Source organism: Equus quagga, chromosome 3, assembly GCF_021613505.1.
Source record: "Equus quagga isolate Etosha38 chromosome 3, UCLA_HA_Equagga_1.0, whole genome shotgun sequence".
Taxonomy (NCBI): Eukaryota; Metazoa; Chordata; class Mammalia; order Perissodactyla; family Equidae; genus Equus; species Equus quagga.
The window spans coordinates 141,625,698-141,647,503 of record NC_060269.1 but is presented as its reverse complement, the minus strand read 5'-3'; the positions used below and the strand labels follow the sequence as shown (position 1 = coordinate 141,647,503).

At 34.6% G+C, this 21,806-nt stretch overlaps 1 protein-coding gene across 2 annotated transcripts in view; it reads right to left on the bottom strand.

Moving 5' to 3' along the window:
• Nucleotides 1-21,806, bottom strand: part of LCORL (ligand dependent nuclear receptor corepressor like) — a 150,855-nt gene that overhangs the window by 112,487 nt on the left and 16,562 nt on the right. For both annotated transcript variants that reach the window (XM_046655816.1, XM_046655817.1), the window contains exon 2: nucleotides 931-996. In XM_046655816.1, coding sequence (XP_046511772.1) covers nucleotides 931-996 — 66 coding nt within the window. The remainder of the gene's footprint in view (nucleotides 1-930; nucleotides 997-21,806) is intronic.

The window sequence follows — 21,806 nt, the reverse complement described above, 5'->3', positions numbered from 1 at the left end:
GGACAAATGATCTTTCACAGATACTTTCAGCTCTATGATTTATAACTCACCTATCCTGCTCAACATTAATAAAGAATGAGTAGAAAACTTCTGACTAGTCCCACCATCACTACCATTCCCTCAACTCAAAAGACTTATTTTAGAGAAGAGAGAAGGACCTTTAGAGACACCTTGGGTCTCAGCAGAATGGAAGGTATCAGAGTAGAATAGAAGGTAACAGAGTTAGCACATTAAAACTGACCAGATACAAGATTCAGAAATAACTCAATCGAAATGAAAGCAGAAAATCCATACTAACACTACCCATTTTGTTAATGAGCTGTACTATAAAATGTTAGATGTCTACAAAAATGTTCTCTCTTAGTGCTCTACATTTCCAAGCAAGCAATAAAACTAAACTATGGTATCACAGCAATTATATCATAGATCAAAATCTTCCACCAAGATTTATGCTAGAGCATTTAGAAGAGGAAGTTATAACAAATAACAGTATTATACATAGATATAAAACTCTGAACGCAGATGGTGGGATTTCTCAGAGTGACAATGTGAGAAACTGTATCATGAGCAAGAGGAGATACTCATTTAATCAAACCTCTTTAAATCCTCATTTTTTAAGTCAAGACACGTAAGGTATAAAATAACAAGAATCAAACTTCACCATTGAGCCAAAAACAAGCTTCATCTTCAACTTTGATAAGTGTACTAAAATTTATTTTAAAGACTATGATAACATTACATAATAACAGGAATAATATTTGGATTTTATTTATTCATTTAAAAATATTTTTTAATTAAACAAGATCACAAATTCATGTTTAATATAAAGTTAGTGTAGAACAACCATTTTTCATTTGTTAAATTAACAAATTTAAATTTGTTAAATGTAAATTAACATTTTACATTTGTTAAAATTTTAAAAAAAATTACCTTCAAATAAACTGAGGTCTCTTCGTAGCCGTGGTCCATAAAGCCCTTCTAAAATACTCTCAAAACCTGTGTTATTAAAAAGAGAAGAGTATATTAACCACTAGAAAAGCTTAATTTTACAATAATCAAAAACCAGGAACTCTATATGAATCAGAAAATTATAAATTTAACATACTTTGAGGTGTCAATAAACACAGAGTACACATGTACTGACTATCAGAAATTATATCATTGTAAAGAAATTAAAATAGTCGAATGTAAATATTCAGTACTAACACAAGCATACACCTCTGTCATTTAGAAATATTCCCAGGTCAAAATATTATGGGCAGATTTCTTCTGTAATCATTTGGTAGAGAAGGAAAGAATAATTAGAAAAGATTTGTATTACAACCCTGTTTATATTCATTACAAAAAATGTTAACTTAAAAAAAAGTATCATCTTTACCCTCAACTAGAAAAATGAATAAATGAGTGTTAATGGGGAGAAAGTCTTGCTGCGAAAAGTATACAGTATAACATTTAGACCTACTTGTAAAAATTAAAACACAACAATTTGTTCATGGCTATGGACTTCCTTGTTTTAACAGAAAAAATTACTGAAAATCTTAAGTTAATAAAACTCTACTTCCTGAATTTATGGAGTGTTCTACTTTCTGGATATACTAATTTTAAGATTTTACAATTTTCATTTTGAAGTCTGCATCATATTCAATTTTAAGTAGTTTATTAACAAACTACAAGGCATTCAAAGGAAAATACCCAGGATAGCAAAATAAGTGGGAAACCAAGAAAAGAAATTAATTTAAGGATGCTTAAATTAGGGATGAAAAAAAACAAATGTAGCATGACAGACCTGAAAAATGATAGTGGTATTTTTTTTGTGAAATAGTAGAAATACTTCTAGAAAAGTATTTCAGGGGCTGGCCTAATGGTGTAGTGGTAAGTTCACGTGCTCTGCTTCGGTGGCCTGGGTTTCGAAGGTTCAGATCCCGAGCGTGGACCCATCACCGCTTATCAAGCCATGCTGTGGCAGGCATGCGACGTATAAAATAGAGGAAGATGTGCATGGATGTTAGCTCAGGGCCAGTCTTCCTCAGCAAAAAGAGGAGATTGGTGGCGGATGTTAGCTTAGGGCTAAGCTTCCTCACCAAAAAAAAAAAAAAAGGAATGAAAAAAAAGAAAATCATAATATGCTTAAAAAAAATTTTAACATCTCTGAAATCAAGATACATATTAAAGTCAATAGTGTGCCATAGTCAAAAAGTAGCAACATTTTTTCATTTAGTAGAAGAAGAAATGATGCATCTTACAAACTGATGATGTCTTAGATTTAACAAAATAAGGTGGTTATCGTGGTACTGGGTACATATGTACTTAATAAAATCTTCCTGAAATGATTTAGTACTAGTTTCCATGAGTGGAAATTTCAGGCAGAAAAGCGAATGAACTACCACCAAAAAGAGTGCTTTCAAGAATGCTACAGAAAAGATTTTCATACTGGGTAAAGTCTCGGATTGAATGAGCCCAAACTCTCTTTCTATTACTAAGATAATCTAATTCTCTTTTGCTGTGATCAATGTGTTCCTAAAATATTATTACAAGTAATTATTTTAGGATGTTATTCTGTGGAATATGGGTCAAAATGTATAGCCTTTCCTTTATATAAGCCTACCAAATTTAAACAACGCACATTTTCTAGATTAAAGCCTGAAAAGAAGAGAGCAAACACGGACTTATACTTTTTGTTCCATTAGGTTTCTCAACTCCTCAATAGGTAACACCAAGGTCTTACATATAGCCCGTGAAGATTTATTCATAGTGGATACTGTTGGTGTTACTGTAAATGGTATCTTTACTTCAAAGTTTTGTTTCTTGTAGGTTTATAGAAACACAATTGATGTTTGTATATTGACTTTATATCTAGCAGTCAATTGCTAAACTCTCTAATTATAATAATTTATCTGGAAATTCTCTATATACATAAATATATAAACAAAATTCTCTATATGTAAATAAATACGTATACATAAATATCTACAGATAATGGCAGTTTGGGTTTTTTTCTTCCTTTCCAATCCTTATTGCTTTCTTTTTTCCTGTTCTTGCCTTACTGCCTTGGCTAGGACTTCCATTATGATGTTGAAAATTAGGGATGATAGTGGACATCCTTGACTTACACCCCATCTAAATGGGAAAGCATTCAAAGTTTCATCATTAAATATAATGTCTGCTATATTTTAAAAAATAAATACCACTTATTGCATTAAGGAAGTTCCTTATATATCTAGCTTACTAGGGAGTTTTGCCTACCACGAATGGATATTGAATTTTATCAAATTTATTTTGAATCTATTGAAATGATCATGTCATTTTTCTTTCTTAAATCTTAATATGGTGAATTACACCCAAGGTTAAACCAATCGTCTTCCATTCCTGGGAAAACCCAACATTATCATGAAGTTTTCTTGCTGGGTTTACCTGTCCTGATGGTACCTTTAAAATTTCTGCATCTATGTTCAACACTGAGACTGGTCTGCAAATTTCCTTTGTCAAATTTTGATATAAATGTTATGCTACCCTCATAAAATGAGTGGAATTGTTTTCTTTTTCTACTCTCTGGGAAAAAAATTAGAAAATGTAGTAAGGCTTGCTTGAATATTTAGTAGAACATGCCAGGATGCCAACTGGGAATAAAGTTGATTCTAAAGTTTTATTACTGATCAAACTTATTTAACTGTCATAGAACTACTCAGGGTATTTAATTTCTTATGTTATAGTTTCCCAGGAACTCACCCATTTAAACTATATTTTCTAATTTATTTGCATAAAATGCTTTTATCTATCTAATGTCAACCACATCAGCAGCCATGTCCTTTTTGCTTTTCATTCCTCACTTTGGTTATTTACGTTTTCTTTTTTCCTCAATCAACCACATTAGAAGTTTCTCTCTCTCTTTTTTTCACATTTAAAAAGAATTTTTTTTGATTCCTTGATTTTCTCTATTTTATGTTTGTTTTCTTATCTATTAATTTCTGCTTCTGCTTTTATTTCTTCTTGCCCGCTATTCTGAGTTTATTTTGCTCTTATTTTAACTTCTTGAAATGGACGTTTAGCTCATTAACTTTGAGCCTTTCTTCTTTTCTAACATATGCATTTAAAGCTATCAATTTCCATCTAAATACTCTTTTAAGCTGCATTCAACAACTTTTGACGTCATATTTATTTATCATTCAGTCAAAATATTTCCTAATTTCCATTATGACTTCTTTTTGGATTCAGGGTTTTTAGAAGCATATTTCTTAATTTCCAAATATATGGGGATAGCCTACCCTTTTAATAGATTTCCAACTCACTGAAGCTCTGTTCACTTTTTTCCTCAGTTTTTTTTCTATCTGTTTTTCATTTGGGGTAATTTCTGTTCTCTTTTTCAAATTCACTTACCTTTTCTTTTGCACTGCCCAGTTTGCAGTTAAGAAATTATACAAGTTTAAAATATACAATTTGGAGAGTTGTGACATATGCATATACCCATAAAACCAATAGCACAATCAAGGTAACAAACATTTCCAACACTCCCAAAGTATCCTCACACTCATTTTTTTTTTTGAGGAAGACTAGCCCTGAGCTAACATCTGCTGCCAATCCTCCTCTTTTTGCTGAGGAAGACTGGCACTGTACTAACATCTGTGCCCACCTTCCTCTATTTTATGTGGGATGCCTGCCACAGCATGGCTTGACAAGCAGTGCATACCCAGGATCTGAACTGGCAAACTCCAGGCCAACCAAGGAGAACGTGTAAACTTAACCACTGTACCACCAGGCTGGACCCCCCTGACACACACACTCATTTTTAATTCATCTGTTCCTCCACTCACAACTCTAGGCAAACACTAATATACTTCTGGTCTCTCTCAATTAGTTTACATTTTCTAGAATTTCACTAAAATAGAATCTTACAGTACACAATTTGTTTTCGTTTTTCCCTGACCTTTTTCACTCAGAAGAATGATTCTGAGATTCATCTATACTGTTGCCTGTATCATTACTTTGTCATTTTATTTCCCAGTATATTTCACTGTATGGATACACTACAATTTTTTATCCATTTAGATGTTGGTGGAGGGGCCAGCCCAGTGGCACAGCGATTAAGTTCGCACGTTCTGCTTTGGCGGCCAGGGGTTCGCTGGTTTGGATCCCAGGTGTGGACATGGCACCGCTTGGCACACCATGCTGTGGTATGCATCCAACATATAAAGTAGAGGAAGATGGGCATGGATGTTAGCTCAGGGCCAGTCTTCCTCAGCAAAATAGGAGGACTGGCAGCAGTTAGCTTAGGGCTAATCTTTCTCAAAAAAAAAAAAAAAAACAGATGGTGGATATATGTTTTGAGTTTTCTTGTGTAAATAATTAACAGTGAAATGGCTGGGTTTTATGGTAGGTTTAAATTTAGCTTTTTAAGAAATTAAACTGTTTTCAAAAGTTACTCTATCATTTTTACATTCTTGCCAGCCATGTACGAAAGGTATAGTGGCTTCACACCCCAAACATGACTTGGTATGGTCAATTAATTGTGTGTGTTTCTTTTGTTTACCTTTTCTTTTTTCTTTTTAACCATTCTAATAGCTAAAAAACCCTTCTGATGTTATCATATCTCATGTGGTCTTAATATGCATTTCCCTGATGATTAGTGATGCTGATCATTTTTTCCTGTGCTCACTGTCTGTTATATATATATATATGTATATGTATATATATATATATGTATCTGTCTATTCAAATCTTTTGTACAATTCTTAATTAGGTTGTTTAACCTCTCTTTTTTTTCTCCCCAAAACCTCAGTACATAGTTGTATCTCCTAGTTGTAGGTCATTCTAGTTCCTCTATGTGGGATGCCGCCACAGCAGGGCTTGATGGGCGGTGTATAGGTCTGTGCCCAGGATCTGAACGAGCAAACTCTGGGGTACCAAAGCGGAGTGCACAAACTTACCCACTGGGCCATGGGGCCAGCCCGCTTGACCTCTTATCATTGAGTGGTAAGAGCTTTTCTGGTTTATTTTTAAATATATTCTGTATACAATTCTTTTATATGATATATATGTTGTGAATATTTCCTCCCAGTCTGTGTCCTGCCTTTTTGTTTTCTTAACAGTATCTTTCAAAAAACATAAGCTAATTTTGATGAAGATCAATGTCTTCATTTTTTTTTTCATTTATGGTGGTTGTTTTTGCGCTTTAAGAAACTTTTTTCTACCCCAAGGCTCCAAAGGTTTTCTCTTAGAAGCTTTAGAGACTTAAGTTTTACATTTAGATCTACGGTCCATTTTGATTATTTTTTCTGAATAGTGTGTTAGGGTTGATGTTAATTTTTTTCTATAATGATATCTATTTGATCCAGCACCATCTGATGAACCATTTGTTTCCTTTCTATATTCTCTATTTCCCTCTTTAAGATGTTCATGTTATCCTTTTAGTCTCCGAGTATACTGAGAAATTTTTAATAGCAGTTTTAACATCCTTATCTCCTAAGTCTATTATCTCTGGTTCTAATTCTATTGACTGATACTTCTCCTGATTATGAGCTACATTTTCCTGCTTTTCTGCATGTCTAGTAATTTTATTTGGATGCCAGACATTATAAATTTTACATTGTGAGTGCTGAACACTTTTTTCCTTTAAAGAGTGTCATACTTAGTTTATTCAGGAAGTTAAGTTACCTGAAGATCATTTTGAAGATTTTAAAAAAGGTTTTTAGGGCAGACGCAGAAAAGCCTTTCCACTACTAAGGTAGCTTTCTTGGATGTCCACTGAATCTTGTAATCCCTGACTGCTCTTACACTAGTTGGTGGGAACCTGAATGAGTCCTAGCCATGTATGAGTTCTGAAAACTGTCTGGATTATAGCTCAAGTAACTGTCTTTTCTAAAGGAGTTATTTATCAGGCCTTGTGGAATATCACCCTACATATGCATGGACTGATTTTCAGCCAAACATTCAAGGGCACACACGAAGCTGGTTTCTTGTGCTCTTTCTCGCTGTAGCTCCCCCCTCTCTGGTACTATGCTGCCACAAATTCCAGACACTTAAAACACCCTGAATACTGATCTCTGTCTTCCCAAGTCAGTAAGACTACTGGGCTTTTTTTGGGTCCATCCTGCCAATGCTACAGTCCGGAAATTACCTCCAGGCAAAAAGTTGCCATGAATATAGAGCCTATATCATTAGTTTCCTTTTTCTCAGGGACCACAGTCTTGTGCTGCCTCTTTTCCAATAACTAAAATTTCTTTTAAATATACAGTCCAGTTTCCTAGCTGTCTACAACTCAGGATAAGCCCAAAGTCTCTTAACTTTCTCATGGTCAGAGTTGTAAGTTCATCCTCAAGCTTGTTAATTTTAGTAATAGTAATTTTATTTATACAAGTTTTATGTTCTTTGTCAAATATTTACCATCTTTTTAATAGCTCCCCACTCCTTGTAGATATTTAGGTCTATCATTTCTTTAAATATGGTAAGCAGTCATTTTAAAAATCAGTTATCTGACAATTCCAATATCTTACATTGTATGGGTCTGTTCTGCTGTCTGATGGTTCTTGCTCATCTTGCCTTGTTTCTTTGTTCAGTACTTACTAGCTTCTGCCCTCAAAAGATTAAAAATTCCCTAAGGCTTAGGATGGATGTGTTCTCTCCCAGAAATGCTTATTATTTGCTTCCAGAAGGCACCTAAAGGCACTATCAGTTAGAAATCATCTTGTGGCAGACAGAATAACAAATGGCCCCACAGAGAGGTCCATGTTGCAATATCTAGTACCCATGAATAAATTATGTTACATGGCAAGAAGGAATTAAGGTTGCTAATCAATTAACTTTAAAATAAGATTATCCTAGTGGACCCAAAACAATCACAAGGATCTTTAAATTGGGGAGAGAGAGACAGAAGAGTCAGAACAAGAGATGGTATCTTGAGAAAGACTCAACTGGTCATTGTTGGCTTTGAAGATGGAAGATGTCCACAAACCATGGAATGCTGGCAGCCTCCAAAAGTCAGGGAATGCAAGAAAATGAATTCTCCCCTAAGCCTTCATACTGGAACACAGCCCTGCCAACAACTTGATTTTAGCCCACTGAGGCTCATTTCAGACTTCTGACCTCTAGAACTGTAAGATGATAAATTAACATTGTCTTAAACCACTAAATCTGTGTTGTTAGTTCATTACAACAGCAATAGGAAACTAATACACACTTGTCTTAGTCCACTTGGGCTGTTATAACAAAATACCAGAGAGAGGGTGGCTTATAAACAACAAACATTAAGAGGAAGAGTTCTAGAGGCTGGAAGGCCAAGATTAGGTGCCAGCATGGTCAGATTCTGGTGAAGGTTTTCTTCTGAGTTATAGAATGCCAACTTCTCCCTGTGTCCTCACTTAATGGAAGGGAGAGTTAGCTCTCTGGGCCTCTTTTATAAGGGTACTAATCCCATTCATGAGGGCTCCACTCTCATGACCTAAGCATCCTCCTGAAGGCACTACCTCCTAATACCATCACTCTGGGCATTAGGTTTTCAACATACCAATTTTGGGGAGATGCAAACATTCAGACCATAGAAACACTTCAAACCAATTTCATGGCCTGAGGTTCCTTGATTGACTCAAGTTACGGATCTGCTAGAGGGCCGGTGTGTAACAAATTCAATCTCAGATATTTTGCTCCCTTTATTTGTTTCCTTTTCCTGTTCTGATCATCAGGCAACCTCCCAGGACTGCACGGAGGAAGGATGATTAGGTCTGGTTGCTTTACCTTGAAGGCATGGCCTTCTGAAGTCCCAGCTTACTGTGGAGAAGATCTTGTATAGAATCTTTACCCTGGACAAGGCCTAGGGCTTGAATTCTGATCCTCTTGCCTAGTCAGCCAGAAAAGCACAAATATATGTTATTAACAAACGACGTCAGGCTTAAGCAGCTTTTTACCACTTATTTTTTACGTACTTCTAACATTAGCTTGGGTATTCCCAACTGTCTTTTCAGTTCTTTTTAATTATTTCTTAAATTCAGGATTTTTCATTGTTTTCAGCAGAAAGACTGATCTAGATTACTTAGATCACCCTTATCAAAGACCAAAATTCCTAGTTCATTCAGTTTGACTATAATATAGAGTTCATGCATATAAATACAGTTTATCCTTTTCTCTATTTAGAGCTGTGTGACTTCTCACTTTTTTTGTTATTACAAACAGGGCTGCATTAAAAATCTTCATAAATTGTGACAAATTTAAAGAAATGAGGGAAAGATTGGAATAGATACAGCACCAAAAAAAGAAGGATGGCAAATAAGCACATGAAAAGGTGTTCAAGATCATTTATCATTGATATGCAAATTAAAATCCCAATGAAACATCACTACACACCTATTAGAATGGCTAAAAAGAAAATGCTAATACCACATGCCGGTAAGGATGCACAGCAACTGAATTTCTCATAAATTAGCTGCTAGGAATGCAAAATGGACAACTTTGGAAAACAGTATGACAATTTCCAATAAGTTAAACACACACTACCACATGATGCAACAATCCTACTCCTAGATATTTATCCAACATAAATGAAAACTATAGTTATACAAAAACCTGTACACAAGTGTTTAGAGTTTCATTCACAATTACCCAAAATTCAAAACAACCCAACGTCCTTCAACAGTTGAATGGATAAACCAACCATGGGACAACAGAATACCACACAGCAAAAGGAACAAATTACTGATACATGCAACAACATGGATATATCCCAAATGCATATTGTATAGTGAAGCAAGCCAGACTTAAAAGTACATACTGTATGATTCCACTTATATGACATGAGGGAAAAAGCAAAACTACAGGATCAAAAAACAGATCAATGGTTGTTAGTGCCTGGGTGTAGGTAAGGAGATAACTATCAAGGAGCACAAAAGAACTTTTAGGGATGACAGAACTGTTCTATATCTTTTTTTTTTTTTTGAGGAAGGTTAGCCCTGAGCTAACATCTGCTGTCAATCCCCCTCTTTTTGCTGAGGAAGACTGGCCCTCAGCTCACATCCATGCCCACCTTCCTCTACTTTATATGTGGGACACCTACCACAGCATGGGGTGCCAAGCGGTGCCATGCCCGCACTCAGGACCAGAACCAGCGAACTCCGGGCCACCGAAGCAGAACATGTGCACTTAACCGCTGCACCACCAGGCAGGCCTCCTGTTCTATATCTTATTGTTGAGAAGCTGGTTATCCAACTGCTTGTATGTCAGAACTCATAGACCTATACTTTGTAAATTATACCTTAATAAACTTCACCAAAATTTTTCTTGTAAATATGGCATAAGAGATGGTTTCTGAAGCAGAGAAAAGTGAAAGTCATTATTGATGTGGGTTCAGTGAGTCAAGGAGTCGAAAGAAAGATTTCTTGGACACTGAGGGTCTGGCAGTAGTGCTCTTCTACTCAGACAATAGCATGGAGTAGCATAGAGACAGGACCCATGGGCAGTAAGAGCTGCAGCTTGGGGACAGGATCCATGGGCAGTGAGAGCTGCAGGCATGGGGACAGGACCCATGGGCAGTAAGAGCTGCAATGTGGTGAGGGTTGGAGCTAAATTTATAAGGCATAGGTATGTGAGTTATTTCTTTACAAGACAAAGGAAAGATCATGAAAAAAATCGTTAAAATGGTATCAGAGCAGGTGGGGTCTGGTTACTGGGGTCCTATAACTTTGGAGAGAAATCAGGTCAGATCAGGTCAGGATGTCCTAAGCTTCCCGGAGGATGCTATAGGTCAGTACGTAGGGCAGGACGCCTTGGACTTCTCTCTTTGGGGCAGGGGCAGCCTTGATCCTCACTAATTATTGAGAACTAAATCAACTGTCAGGCTAGACACCTTGATGGGTTATCCTTAACAATAAAGTCAACTACAAATGGTGTCAGGGTTTAGGGTAAAGATGCAAGACTGAAAATTAGCTGTCAAAATCATCAGTGAATGTGGAAAGGTAACTTAGCTTTCCGCATGCTCATGGCATACTAAAAATCCTATGATCCTCTAAAATAAAGAGCCTTTCGTACAGGGGTAAAACAATGATTTAAAAGCAAAAGCTTTCACATAGAAAAACTGTCTTAAAAAAAAAAGCTTTTGAGACTAAATGGAAGAGAAGGCAAATATAAGGACAATGTGATATATTCATATGTATATGAGACTTTATAGATTTCATCCGATGACCCTACTCCCTTCCCTGATAGGTGAAATCAACTTCTATATGTATAGGCAGAAATTAGAGAAAAACTAGAAAAAATACTATTTTAAAAAATGAAAGATTAATGATTTATTTAAGCTTACTCTACTTTACTCAGCCAAACCTTTCACCACTAGTTAATCCTCTACTCTAGGGAGGTGTTCTTATCCTGTTTCAACTCTATTTCAAAAATATTCTGTTCATTCCTTTTTCTTTGCCTTTACAGGCCTCTACTCCTTGTTCTTCTTTATCCCTTCTTTTGCCTAACTCAAAACCTAGGTCTTCTAAGAAAGTACTCCTAATTGAACCATTCTTCATTAATATCTGTTTGTCTTTAAATGCCTGCTGCACATATCTTACCAGACAATTTAAGTATCTATACTATATCAATGAAGTCTTTCCAACTCCAAGTGTAGCTTAATTCAACCGAGTTCAAAAAACTAGGGTTCTGGTAATTACACCTTTCAAATTTGAATATTTGAAATCAGAATTATCTCTATTGTTTCCATAAGCCATAAAGTGGCATTCTAGTATTTAGCATCTAAACCAATCCCATGATAACTTCATATTGCTGGATAGGTTAACCAACCCCAAACCAAATAAAAACCAAACTAAAAAACCCACCTCTTTTTAGAAGATGCATCTAGATCTTGGGTTTGGAAAATACAGTCACCAAATCTATTACAAATAGACAAGAAGAAGAATGTGTCTTTGTCTCTTTCCCAGGACAAAAGACTAGCCCTGGGCAAACTTGAAGTCTTCCTCAACAACAACAAAAAAATCACATTTTCCTTTCTTATGTTCTTTTTGGCCCATTAATACCATTTCTGAAGGCCTAAACTTATGCTGAATCTAATCTCTCTACCTCCTGGTTAAAAAGAAGTATATCTGAATTTAAGCTTACAGAAGTGAAGCATATCAAGTGATGGTGAGATACAGGGAGTAGTGGGTAACTAAAATAGAGCAGAGGTAAAACTTGCTGATGATAAATAACCATACTATAAACTTGAGGGTAGGTACCATACTAAGGCTTTCTGCATTCCCTACTCCACTTATTGTAATGCTAATTATTAAAGTTGACCTGATGGCTACAAATTTAATACTATATTTTTATAATGAAAATGTATCTGATACAATGCTTTTTTACTGTTAATTTACCTTCAGACAGATTCTTAAGTTGCTAGATTCAATTCTATGTTTTAAAATCTGATTAAATGTATGCAATTATCATTCAAGTAGCAAATCTGACAACAGTGACCTACATAACATATAAATTGTCTTTTCTTAAGGTCACAATTATTTAATGAAGTGCTTTTTCAGTAAGTACAGATATTAAACCCATTTAAATATATCTTTATTTCCATGATGGTAAAACCATGCACCACACTCAATATAAAACTATACCAAAGAAAATTGTAACTTACACAAAATTTCAATACTCTGTATCTGCTTGAATCTTGCTATTAAACACTGACTCTTGAATTTAAATGCAATACATATTAAGGCAAAAGGCAAGAATTCAGACTTTCAGGTTGGAGGAGTCAAGAAAACATGGTGTCAGGGAAGATTTTCCAGAAATGATGACACCCAAACTGAGTCTTAATGGAAGAATGAAAGTTAGGCAAAACAAGGAAGAATACATTACACATTTAGAAAAGGAGAGCAGCACGCATAAAAACATAGGGGAAAGAGGGCTTAATATGCTGAAGAATAGCACTATCCAACAGAACTTTGTGTAATGACAGAAAGGTTCTGTATCTGTGCTGTTCAATATAGGAAGTGAGGGACTGATTTAAAAATTTTATTTAGTTTTAATTAAATTAAATTTAAACACTCATGTCTAGAAATTGAAAAAGTATGGCAAAAATAAAGAATGTGATGTGAAGAAAGGGCAATATAAAAGAATGGAGAGATGTACACCACAGGGATCCTGAAGAGCCTAGACTGTCTTGCCAAATAGTTAATTTTTACCCTGAAAGCCAGAATGAGCCATGGTAGGCCTTTACGTAGTTGAGAGACAGGATTAGCTTTGCATTCAGAAAAGATCACTCAAGCAGCAAGTGGCAGAGACTAAAATGGGAAAAGAATAAAGATAGAATGGTTAGAAAACTTGCAGAAATACAGCAGAGAAAAAAACCAGAACATAAATTTAGGCAATAGAAGTTTACCTAAGAGAAGGAGGATGGCTTTGAGTGATATAATACAGTTAAATGGAAATAATAATTAAATGGTGACACAGTTTCATAATTTTAAGGCGGGAGTGAGAAGAGTAAAGATTTCTGGCTTGAGAAATTGAGCGAATAAACATTCACTGAGACAGGAAATCCATGAAGTGGTTTTTTTTGTTTTGTTTTGTTTTACATGATTGGTAGATATAAAAGGAGTTTACTTTTGGATATGCTAAGTCAGATATGTGGGCATAAATTAAACAAAACCATCAGGAGGTAGAAACACTGACTTCGAGGTCATTAGTATACAGATGGAACATGTCTCACTTTCTAATAATTAAAACAGGTTTTCATCAAGTATCAGAATCAAAATATTTTAAAATTACCATTTAAAAGTTTTTTCCTATTTTAACTGCTAATATTGTAATGATACTATTGTTTCTTACTACAAATGTTCAGCATTTCACTACATAATAGAAGAAAAGTCAATATGTCATCTGGTACCACGCTACCCTCTAGCCCCCACTCCTGCCAAGTCTTAAACCCTAAAAAATGCCACATTGTATCCCTCCTCAGGCATTCACACAAAGCTGTTCCTTCAGCCTACAATACATTCCAATCCCCATTCCCATCCCCAAAACAAGTCTGGGTAACTCCTACTCATTCTTAAAATCTTGGTTCTTAAATTTAAATTCTTAAAATCTTGGTTTTAAGAATCACTGAAACTGTAAAACTAGAAGAAAACAAAGAGAAAAAGCTCCTTGACATTGGTCTTGGAAATGATTTTTTTGGATATGATACCAAAAACACAGGCAACAAAATAAAATAAACATGTGGTAGGATTACATTAAAATAAAAAGCTTCTGCATGGCAAAGAAAATAATCAACAAAATGAAAAGGCAACCTATGGAAAATATTTGCAAATCATGTATCTGATAAGGGGTTAATATCCAAAATATATAAAGAACTCACACAACTCAAGAGCAAAAAACAATCTGACTAAAAAATGGGCAGAGGAACTGAATAAACATTTTTCCAAAAAAGACATCCAAAAGGTCAAAAGGTACATGAAAAGGTGCTCAATATCACTAATCAGGGAAATGCAAATAAAAACCACAATGGGATATCACCTCACACCTGTTGGGATGGCTGTCATCAAAAAACACAAGAAATAACAAGTGTTGACAAGGACGTGAAGAAAAGGGAACTCTCATGCATTGCTGGTGGGAATTTAAATTGGTGTAGCCACTATGGTAAACACTATAAAGGTTCCTCAAAAAGTTAAATAGAGAACTACCAGCAATTCCACTTCTGGGTATATAACCAAAGTAAATGAAATTGCTATCTCAAAGAGATATATGCACCTGCATGTTTACTGCAGCATTATTTACAATAGCCAAGACACAAATAATTTAAGTGTTCACGGATGAATGAGTGGATAAAGACATGATACATATAGACAATGGAATATTATTCGGCCATGAGAAAGAAGGAAATCCTGCCATTTCTAACAACACAGATGAATCTAGAAGACATTATAAGTGTAATTAGTCAGACAGAAAAAGACAAACGCAGTATGATCTCACTTTTATGTGGAATCTAAAAGAAAAAGCCAAACTTATAGAAACAGAGAGTAGAACAGAATGGTGGTTACCAGGGGCTGGAGGGTAGTGGAGATGGGGAGATGCTAGTCAAAGAGCATAAGATGAATAAGCCCTGGGGAGCTAATGTACAGCATGGTGACTCTAGTTAGTAATATTGTGTTGTGTACTTGAAATTTGCTAGGAGAGCAGATTTTAAGCTTTCTCATCACACAAAAAAAGGTAACTATGTGAGGTGACAGATGTATTCATTAACCTGATTGTGGTAATCACCACACAAAGTAAACATATGTCAAATCAGCACAATGTATACTTTAAATATATACAATTTTATTTGTCAATTATACCTCAATAAAGCTGGAGGAAAAGAAGAATCACTGCCTCAATTTAAAGCTCCATCTAATCAAACCTAGCTTTAGACTAGATTACACCCATTGCTACATGCTTTATATTATATGATACCCTGTATTATTCCCTTTGGAGCACTTATCACAATTCTAATTAATCATGTAATTTTTTTAATGTCTCTTTCCAACTAATCAATTATTCATTTAACAAATATTTGCATGTCTACCAGGTGTTCTAGAAGCTGGGGATATACTGGTAAGTAAGAACAGACAAGAGTTCTGCCCTAACTTAAACTGGGGGAACGGGAGTGATGGGGGAAAAAATCACATAAATAAATCTTTATTTGATATTTTTATTTCACAAATGCCACAAAATTTTCTAAGCTTCAAGAAGAAAGGGACCATGTCATCTTGCTTGTTATGCTAGCCCTAGTGTCTGGCCCATGTATGGCACTCAAACACTTGTTGAATAAATGAGGAAAAATTTCACTGAGACCAAAGACATTCAGTCTCAAAACAACTTTTAGAACACAGCCTAATTTGTAAGTTAAAAACTGCCTGTTATTAATAATTATCTTTCTTCACATCAAGTATCTTTCTGAAATTCACAGCCATTTATCTATTTGCATCCTACCCTGTTCTAAGAAGAAAGACCCAGATTTGTGTCTTGCTTAGTTTAGAGCTTTTTCTATTTCTTAGAATCTAAGCAACCACTGCCTCTTTCTTAAGAGTTTCTTACTTGCTATTCTGTTCCTTCTGTAAGCATATGGCAGACATATTTTCTACTATGACTTAAGAATTGTGGTGCCTTTATTAATAAAGGTGTCTCTATTACAAGGTCCTTAAATCTCCCTAATCCCCAAACTCCTCACGACAAAGAACTGTCCAGCTCAAAAACGTCAATAGTGCCAAGGTTGGTTCAAAACTCAGCATTAAGGAAACTGGGTCAACATATGTGAATAGATACCAAAAGAGAAAACCCAACAGAATACCTTAATTATCCACCTCTTTCTCTAATTTACACTTACGCAACAAATGGAAACCAAACTAGTCATAAGGAATTACTGAGGAATAGACACGTGCACAAGATAAATTGCTGCCCTGTTTAAGACTTAAACACAGCTGATTTGATATCAGAATAATTATTTCACCATATTAAAACACTTCTTATTCATTGTTGGGGAAATTGTTCTCATCCTCTCCTTAAGAGCTATTAGCATTCCCTGATTTTTATATCTAAAATGAGTCTGTTTTGCCCTCTCATAAAATATAGAATGATCATGGATATGGAGTTAAGATCCACGCTGCAGTCCCAGATTTGCTGTCATACCAGCTATGTGATCTTGGACAAATGAAACAACAACTTTGAACTACTAATTAATTCTTCTATAAGATCTGGAATATTATCAACACTTCATACATTGAAGATTTAATTATTGTATTCAAACATTTAATAAAACACATATATTCCAGAAGCAATTAATTTACATGGAATTTCTTAGTAAACTGTAAAGCAATACAAATGCTAAATGTTATCAGAAACTAGAAACATACAATTCAGGTATGTGAACTAGATTTTACTCCTACCTGAGTACACAGGCACAAATTCAGGAAACACATTCTGATCAGGCTGTGTCCATAATATTTCTCTTTATCTTTTAATAAGTTTGTAAGTTAGTCTTATCAAGTTATAATACCAGAATTTCACACCTGATAGCACTGATAAGGCCTCATTTTAAGCAAACCTAATAGGTCAAACAACTAACTTTATATGCAAATGAAGACAAAATATGGGGTAATAATATGTTTTAGGAAGAAACATAATAATTTAAATAGAAAGTTTGTTAAGCATTTAAAATAATCAGAAAAACTCGAGTAACTTCTATGAAAGGTACCTAGTACATAAAGTATATCTGATTCTTTCATTGAAATAACTTGCAGAAAGTACACTATGAATGTATTATAGAAGAATGACAGTGGGAGAAAAATATAAACCTCCAAGATGGAGGAAAGGGACTAGGACCGGAAAATGATAGATGAGAATTTCAATTTCATCTGTCATGTTTTATTTCCTAAGACGGAGGGCACTTGGATATATTTTATATAACTGTGTAAATATTTTGGAGGTCTGATATAGTTCATAAATTGAAAAAAGTTTTTTAATTCCAAACAGTAAATTTGTTACCTTAAAGATTCACCTCTATCGAACATCATTATCATTCTCAGCAGTACAGAAAATGTGGAGTTTACTGGAATATCTCTCTGATTACCAAGGTTCTTATAATGGATATTGGAATCATTGTTCTAATCAACTTTCACCATTTAAAAGAGAAGACTATACTAATTCTGCTTAAAACTCATCCAAGGGTCTCTACTGCTAAAAGGATGAATTATAAATGTTCTAAGATAGCACACACAGCCTTCCTTGATGTAGCTCGTGCCTGTTCTCCAACCTTATTGTATATCACTCCATCATGAACTATATGCCACTTATAAGAAACAACTCACCCATTGTTTACACATCTGAGCTTTTGCACATGTTGTCTATCTGAAATGCCCTTTCCCTATCTCTGTTCACCTGTCAAGTGTCCTCTCTTCCAAACTAAACTAAAATATTTTCTTCCAGCTTTACAACTAGCTGAGTAAATTAACCATATTAAGCAGCAGTTTTTTCATGTGTGAAATACACAGACCTGTTATACAAGTACCGTCTAAATCGTACCACAAAGACTTTTCCAATGTCATTTGTCACAATTCATTGTGACCAGCACCACATTCTCCAAGTTATGTTCACATCCTAATTTGACACATTTCTTTTCTTTTCTTTTCTTTTCTTTTTCAGTTGAGGAAAGACAGCTAGAGTGGCTAGTGTGTTTAGCTCCTTGACAACAGGGACAACATTATTACCTTTGTATTGTCCCCAAGATCTGACATAGTGTTCACCTAATAAACGTAGTTGAATTTCATGGCTAATAGAAGATTTGGCTGAAGGGAGAGAGGGACCATCTAGACTTACAATGATTTTTCAGTAAAGAGGTAGGAGAGCTTTTAAATAAAACAAACATGACTAATATAAAAATAAGAATTTGTGGCAAATGACATGCTTTAGAGAAGACTAAAAGTCTTCAAATATTCAAAAAACATGTTTGTTAAACTCCTAATAAACATCTGCCTTAAGGTCATAGTTTAGCGGGGAAGAAAGACAAAGCAGCAGACAAGATCAATAAACATTACATAAATGCCTGAAATAAGCAATAGAGAGCTAAAGTCTAAGAGAAAGTGGGAGAAATAAGATGGTAGAACGTATACTACCATCACTATTTAACTGGGGACAGGGACAGTGTTAGTAATGGGCATAGTGGTTAAAACAAATATGAAAATTTTAATTTTGGAGAAGAAAAATTCAAGATGAAAAAGGTTAAAAATGAAAAAGAAAACACTCTTCCAAATTAAAGAAATAATACTCAAGTACATATTAAGTACAAGATAAGTAACTTACAAAAGAAACCAGTTTTTAAGGTACAAAAGCACAATATACTACAAACCCTGGCTTATCTCAAGTGGCTTAACTCTCCCTGCATTCAGTGACTTAATTATGTAAGAAGACAGTTTTTAAAGCCACAAGGGGATGGGGGCAGGGACGGAGAGTCTATGTTCCTTAAAATTTCAACTTACTTTTGATACAGTTTCTCATTCATAAAATTCCTGTCTTTTGGCTATTTCCAAACCTCAAGACAAATAATATTAGTTCTCACAAATAAAGTTATTAGATGTGACATGATTTATAGAGAAAATGTCCAAAAATATCTTACACAATTGCTGTACGATAAAATGAAAGCACAGAAGGAACGACACAGATGCCTGAAAAATTAAAAAATTTTAATGTAACCTGATAATAATCCATTTTAAGGTAACTCTGCACATCTAACTGAAGAGAATAAAACAAAAGCAGAGAGTAACTAACTGTATCACCCAATTTCCATTAGATTTACGCTTATGTTTTATTTTTTAACAATGAAAAGGTAAATGTATTGAAAAAATTCATTCACTTAACAACTACTTAAGTACTCAGTGGTTACCAAGAAGAAAGGGAAGGAGAAAACATGGTTTTTCCTTTGTCCATAAACACACACACACAGACACACACACACCCTTTGATCTTGGTGGGAAATACAGCACAAAGGTTTATGATAGAGGAGAGAGTGATACCAGTACACACAGAAGGGTACCAAGTCCAAACTTGGAGAGGCTAAGAAGGACTTCCTGGAAAAAGTGAAGTCTAGTTAGCTAAAAAGGTTGAAATATAATCCAGGAGTTGAAACAAAATTAAAAATGTATAATGTATAAGAATGTTAAGTGCATTGTTTTAAATAACGTAAACTAGAAACAACTCCAAATCCTTCAAAACAAGAATAGATGAGTAAGTTACCACATATTTACAGATTAGAATATTAGACAGCAATTAAAATGAATAAACTGTATCTACAGGCAACCACATGAATGAATCTCACAAAAATATTGAGTTAAAGAAGCTACACACAAAGGAATAAATTCTATGTAATTCCATTTAAACAAAGTTTCCCAAAATAGGCAAAAATAATCTCAGGCGTTAAGAAGTCAGAATACTATTCAAGTTTTGGGAGGAGGTATGAGGGAACTTCTGGGTTCTATTTCTTGATCTGGTGGTGGTTACAAGAGTATACTTACTTTATTCACCAAAGTATACATTTATGATCTGTATACTTTTCTCTATGTAGCTATACTTAAAAGTTTACAAAAAGAAGGAATAGCAGCTATTGGTAACCTAGAAGGAGAAAACAAATGTGCAAAAGGCCAGAGGCACTGTGCTTTAGAATCTGAAGAGTGCAGTGTAACTCCTCTGTAACGTGTTAACTACAATACTCAAAATTATTGTGAGGATTAAAGGACAGAATACGTGTAAAGCACATAGCTGGCACAAGCATTGATAGGTATTCACTAAATGTCAGCTGCTATTATTACTATACTACTATTACTGTGCTACTGATGCAGCTGCTTGATGGTAGTGCCCAAGGCAGAACAACAAACAAAGGTAAAGGCAGTACAGAGGTGGCAGGTTATGCCAGGCTTTCTAAGTCATATTATGAATTCAGACTTCATTCTAATGTTGGTGCAAACCAATGAAGATGTTTATACAGAAAGTAATATGATCACATTTGAGTTTAGGAAAATTATCCAAGGAAAGAAGATGTGAAGCTAAAAAAAAAAAAGAATTGTCAAGACTGTCAACAAATCTTGCAGAGACGTCCAGTTCAGAGAAAGAAGAAAAAAAGCACTGGTCTGAAAATCAAAATGTAACAACTTTTGAGAGAATAGCTGGCAACTTTGTAAGGGTTACACAATTAATAAGTGACACCTAGAATAAAAGGAACTCCAAATTCATAATTTACTACAAAATCTCTAATATTTTTTTTTATATAAGTGTAACTTTAAGCACACAAATGGCAAAAGGACAGTCTCTTCAACTACTCATTAAAATTAAACTAAAAATGCTAAATATTTCACAGAAGTCTCCTGGAATCATAACAATTGTTATTACTAAAGACAAATCATGCACATGTGTGTATCTCTATATATCTGGATATCTATAGCTACATATCTCTCCATATTTCTCTACCTAAATCTCCTAAAATTCAGAGTTTCTAAGCCATAAATTAATTTGGTGTGGATTTTTAATAAACACCCAAGACGTAAGTACCAAATTATCATGACCATTGACAAATATTACAACCCTTACATGAAAACATTTTTAGTAAGTTGTTATTTCAACAACAAAGTAAGATGAATGCTCTGAGGGATTCTGACACATTAGCTATATCACTGTTAATTCAGTGGTTCTCCAAGATTAAAAAACAATGAACTGCTCTTCAGCATATGCAATGAGTCTATCAATAAACAGTACCTTTGGTTGGCTTGATGAATATAAAATGTCAGATAGATCCAAATATAAGCAGCAACAGTTTCTTATTGGTTTTAGGGCTATTCAAAATGCAGAGCATAAAGAAGGAAGGGAAGGAGAGAGGGGAAGGAGAGCTGGAGAAAGAAAAAGAGAAAGAATCAAAAAAGGGAAGAGTAAGTTTCTGGGGTCTAGAACTCAACTTTTTTGACTCTTAACCAAACCACATACAACCAAAAATAGTTTATATTAGGCTTAAAAACAAGCAGTAAGACGTCACAAATGTCATGATATTTTTCAAAACTCTGGCATAAATCTACAACTACAGCAACAAAATGTATAATCTGGGTTTATTCATATTAGAACATGGAAAGGATTACAGCATTCAGACAAGCAACATATCAAATGTTTTGTTCTGATTAAAAATTAGGCCAGAATTGGTAATATTGTTAAAGCTGGACACAGAAATATGGAGATTTATTATGCTTTCTTCTACTCTTAGACATACTTAAAATTTCCCATGATTTTTACAAACTACGCCTAAATTTTCAAATACTCTCCTTGGAAAGCTACTTTTGACT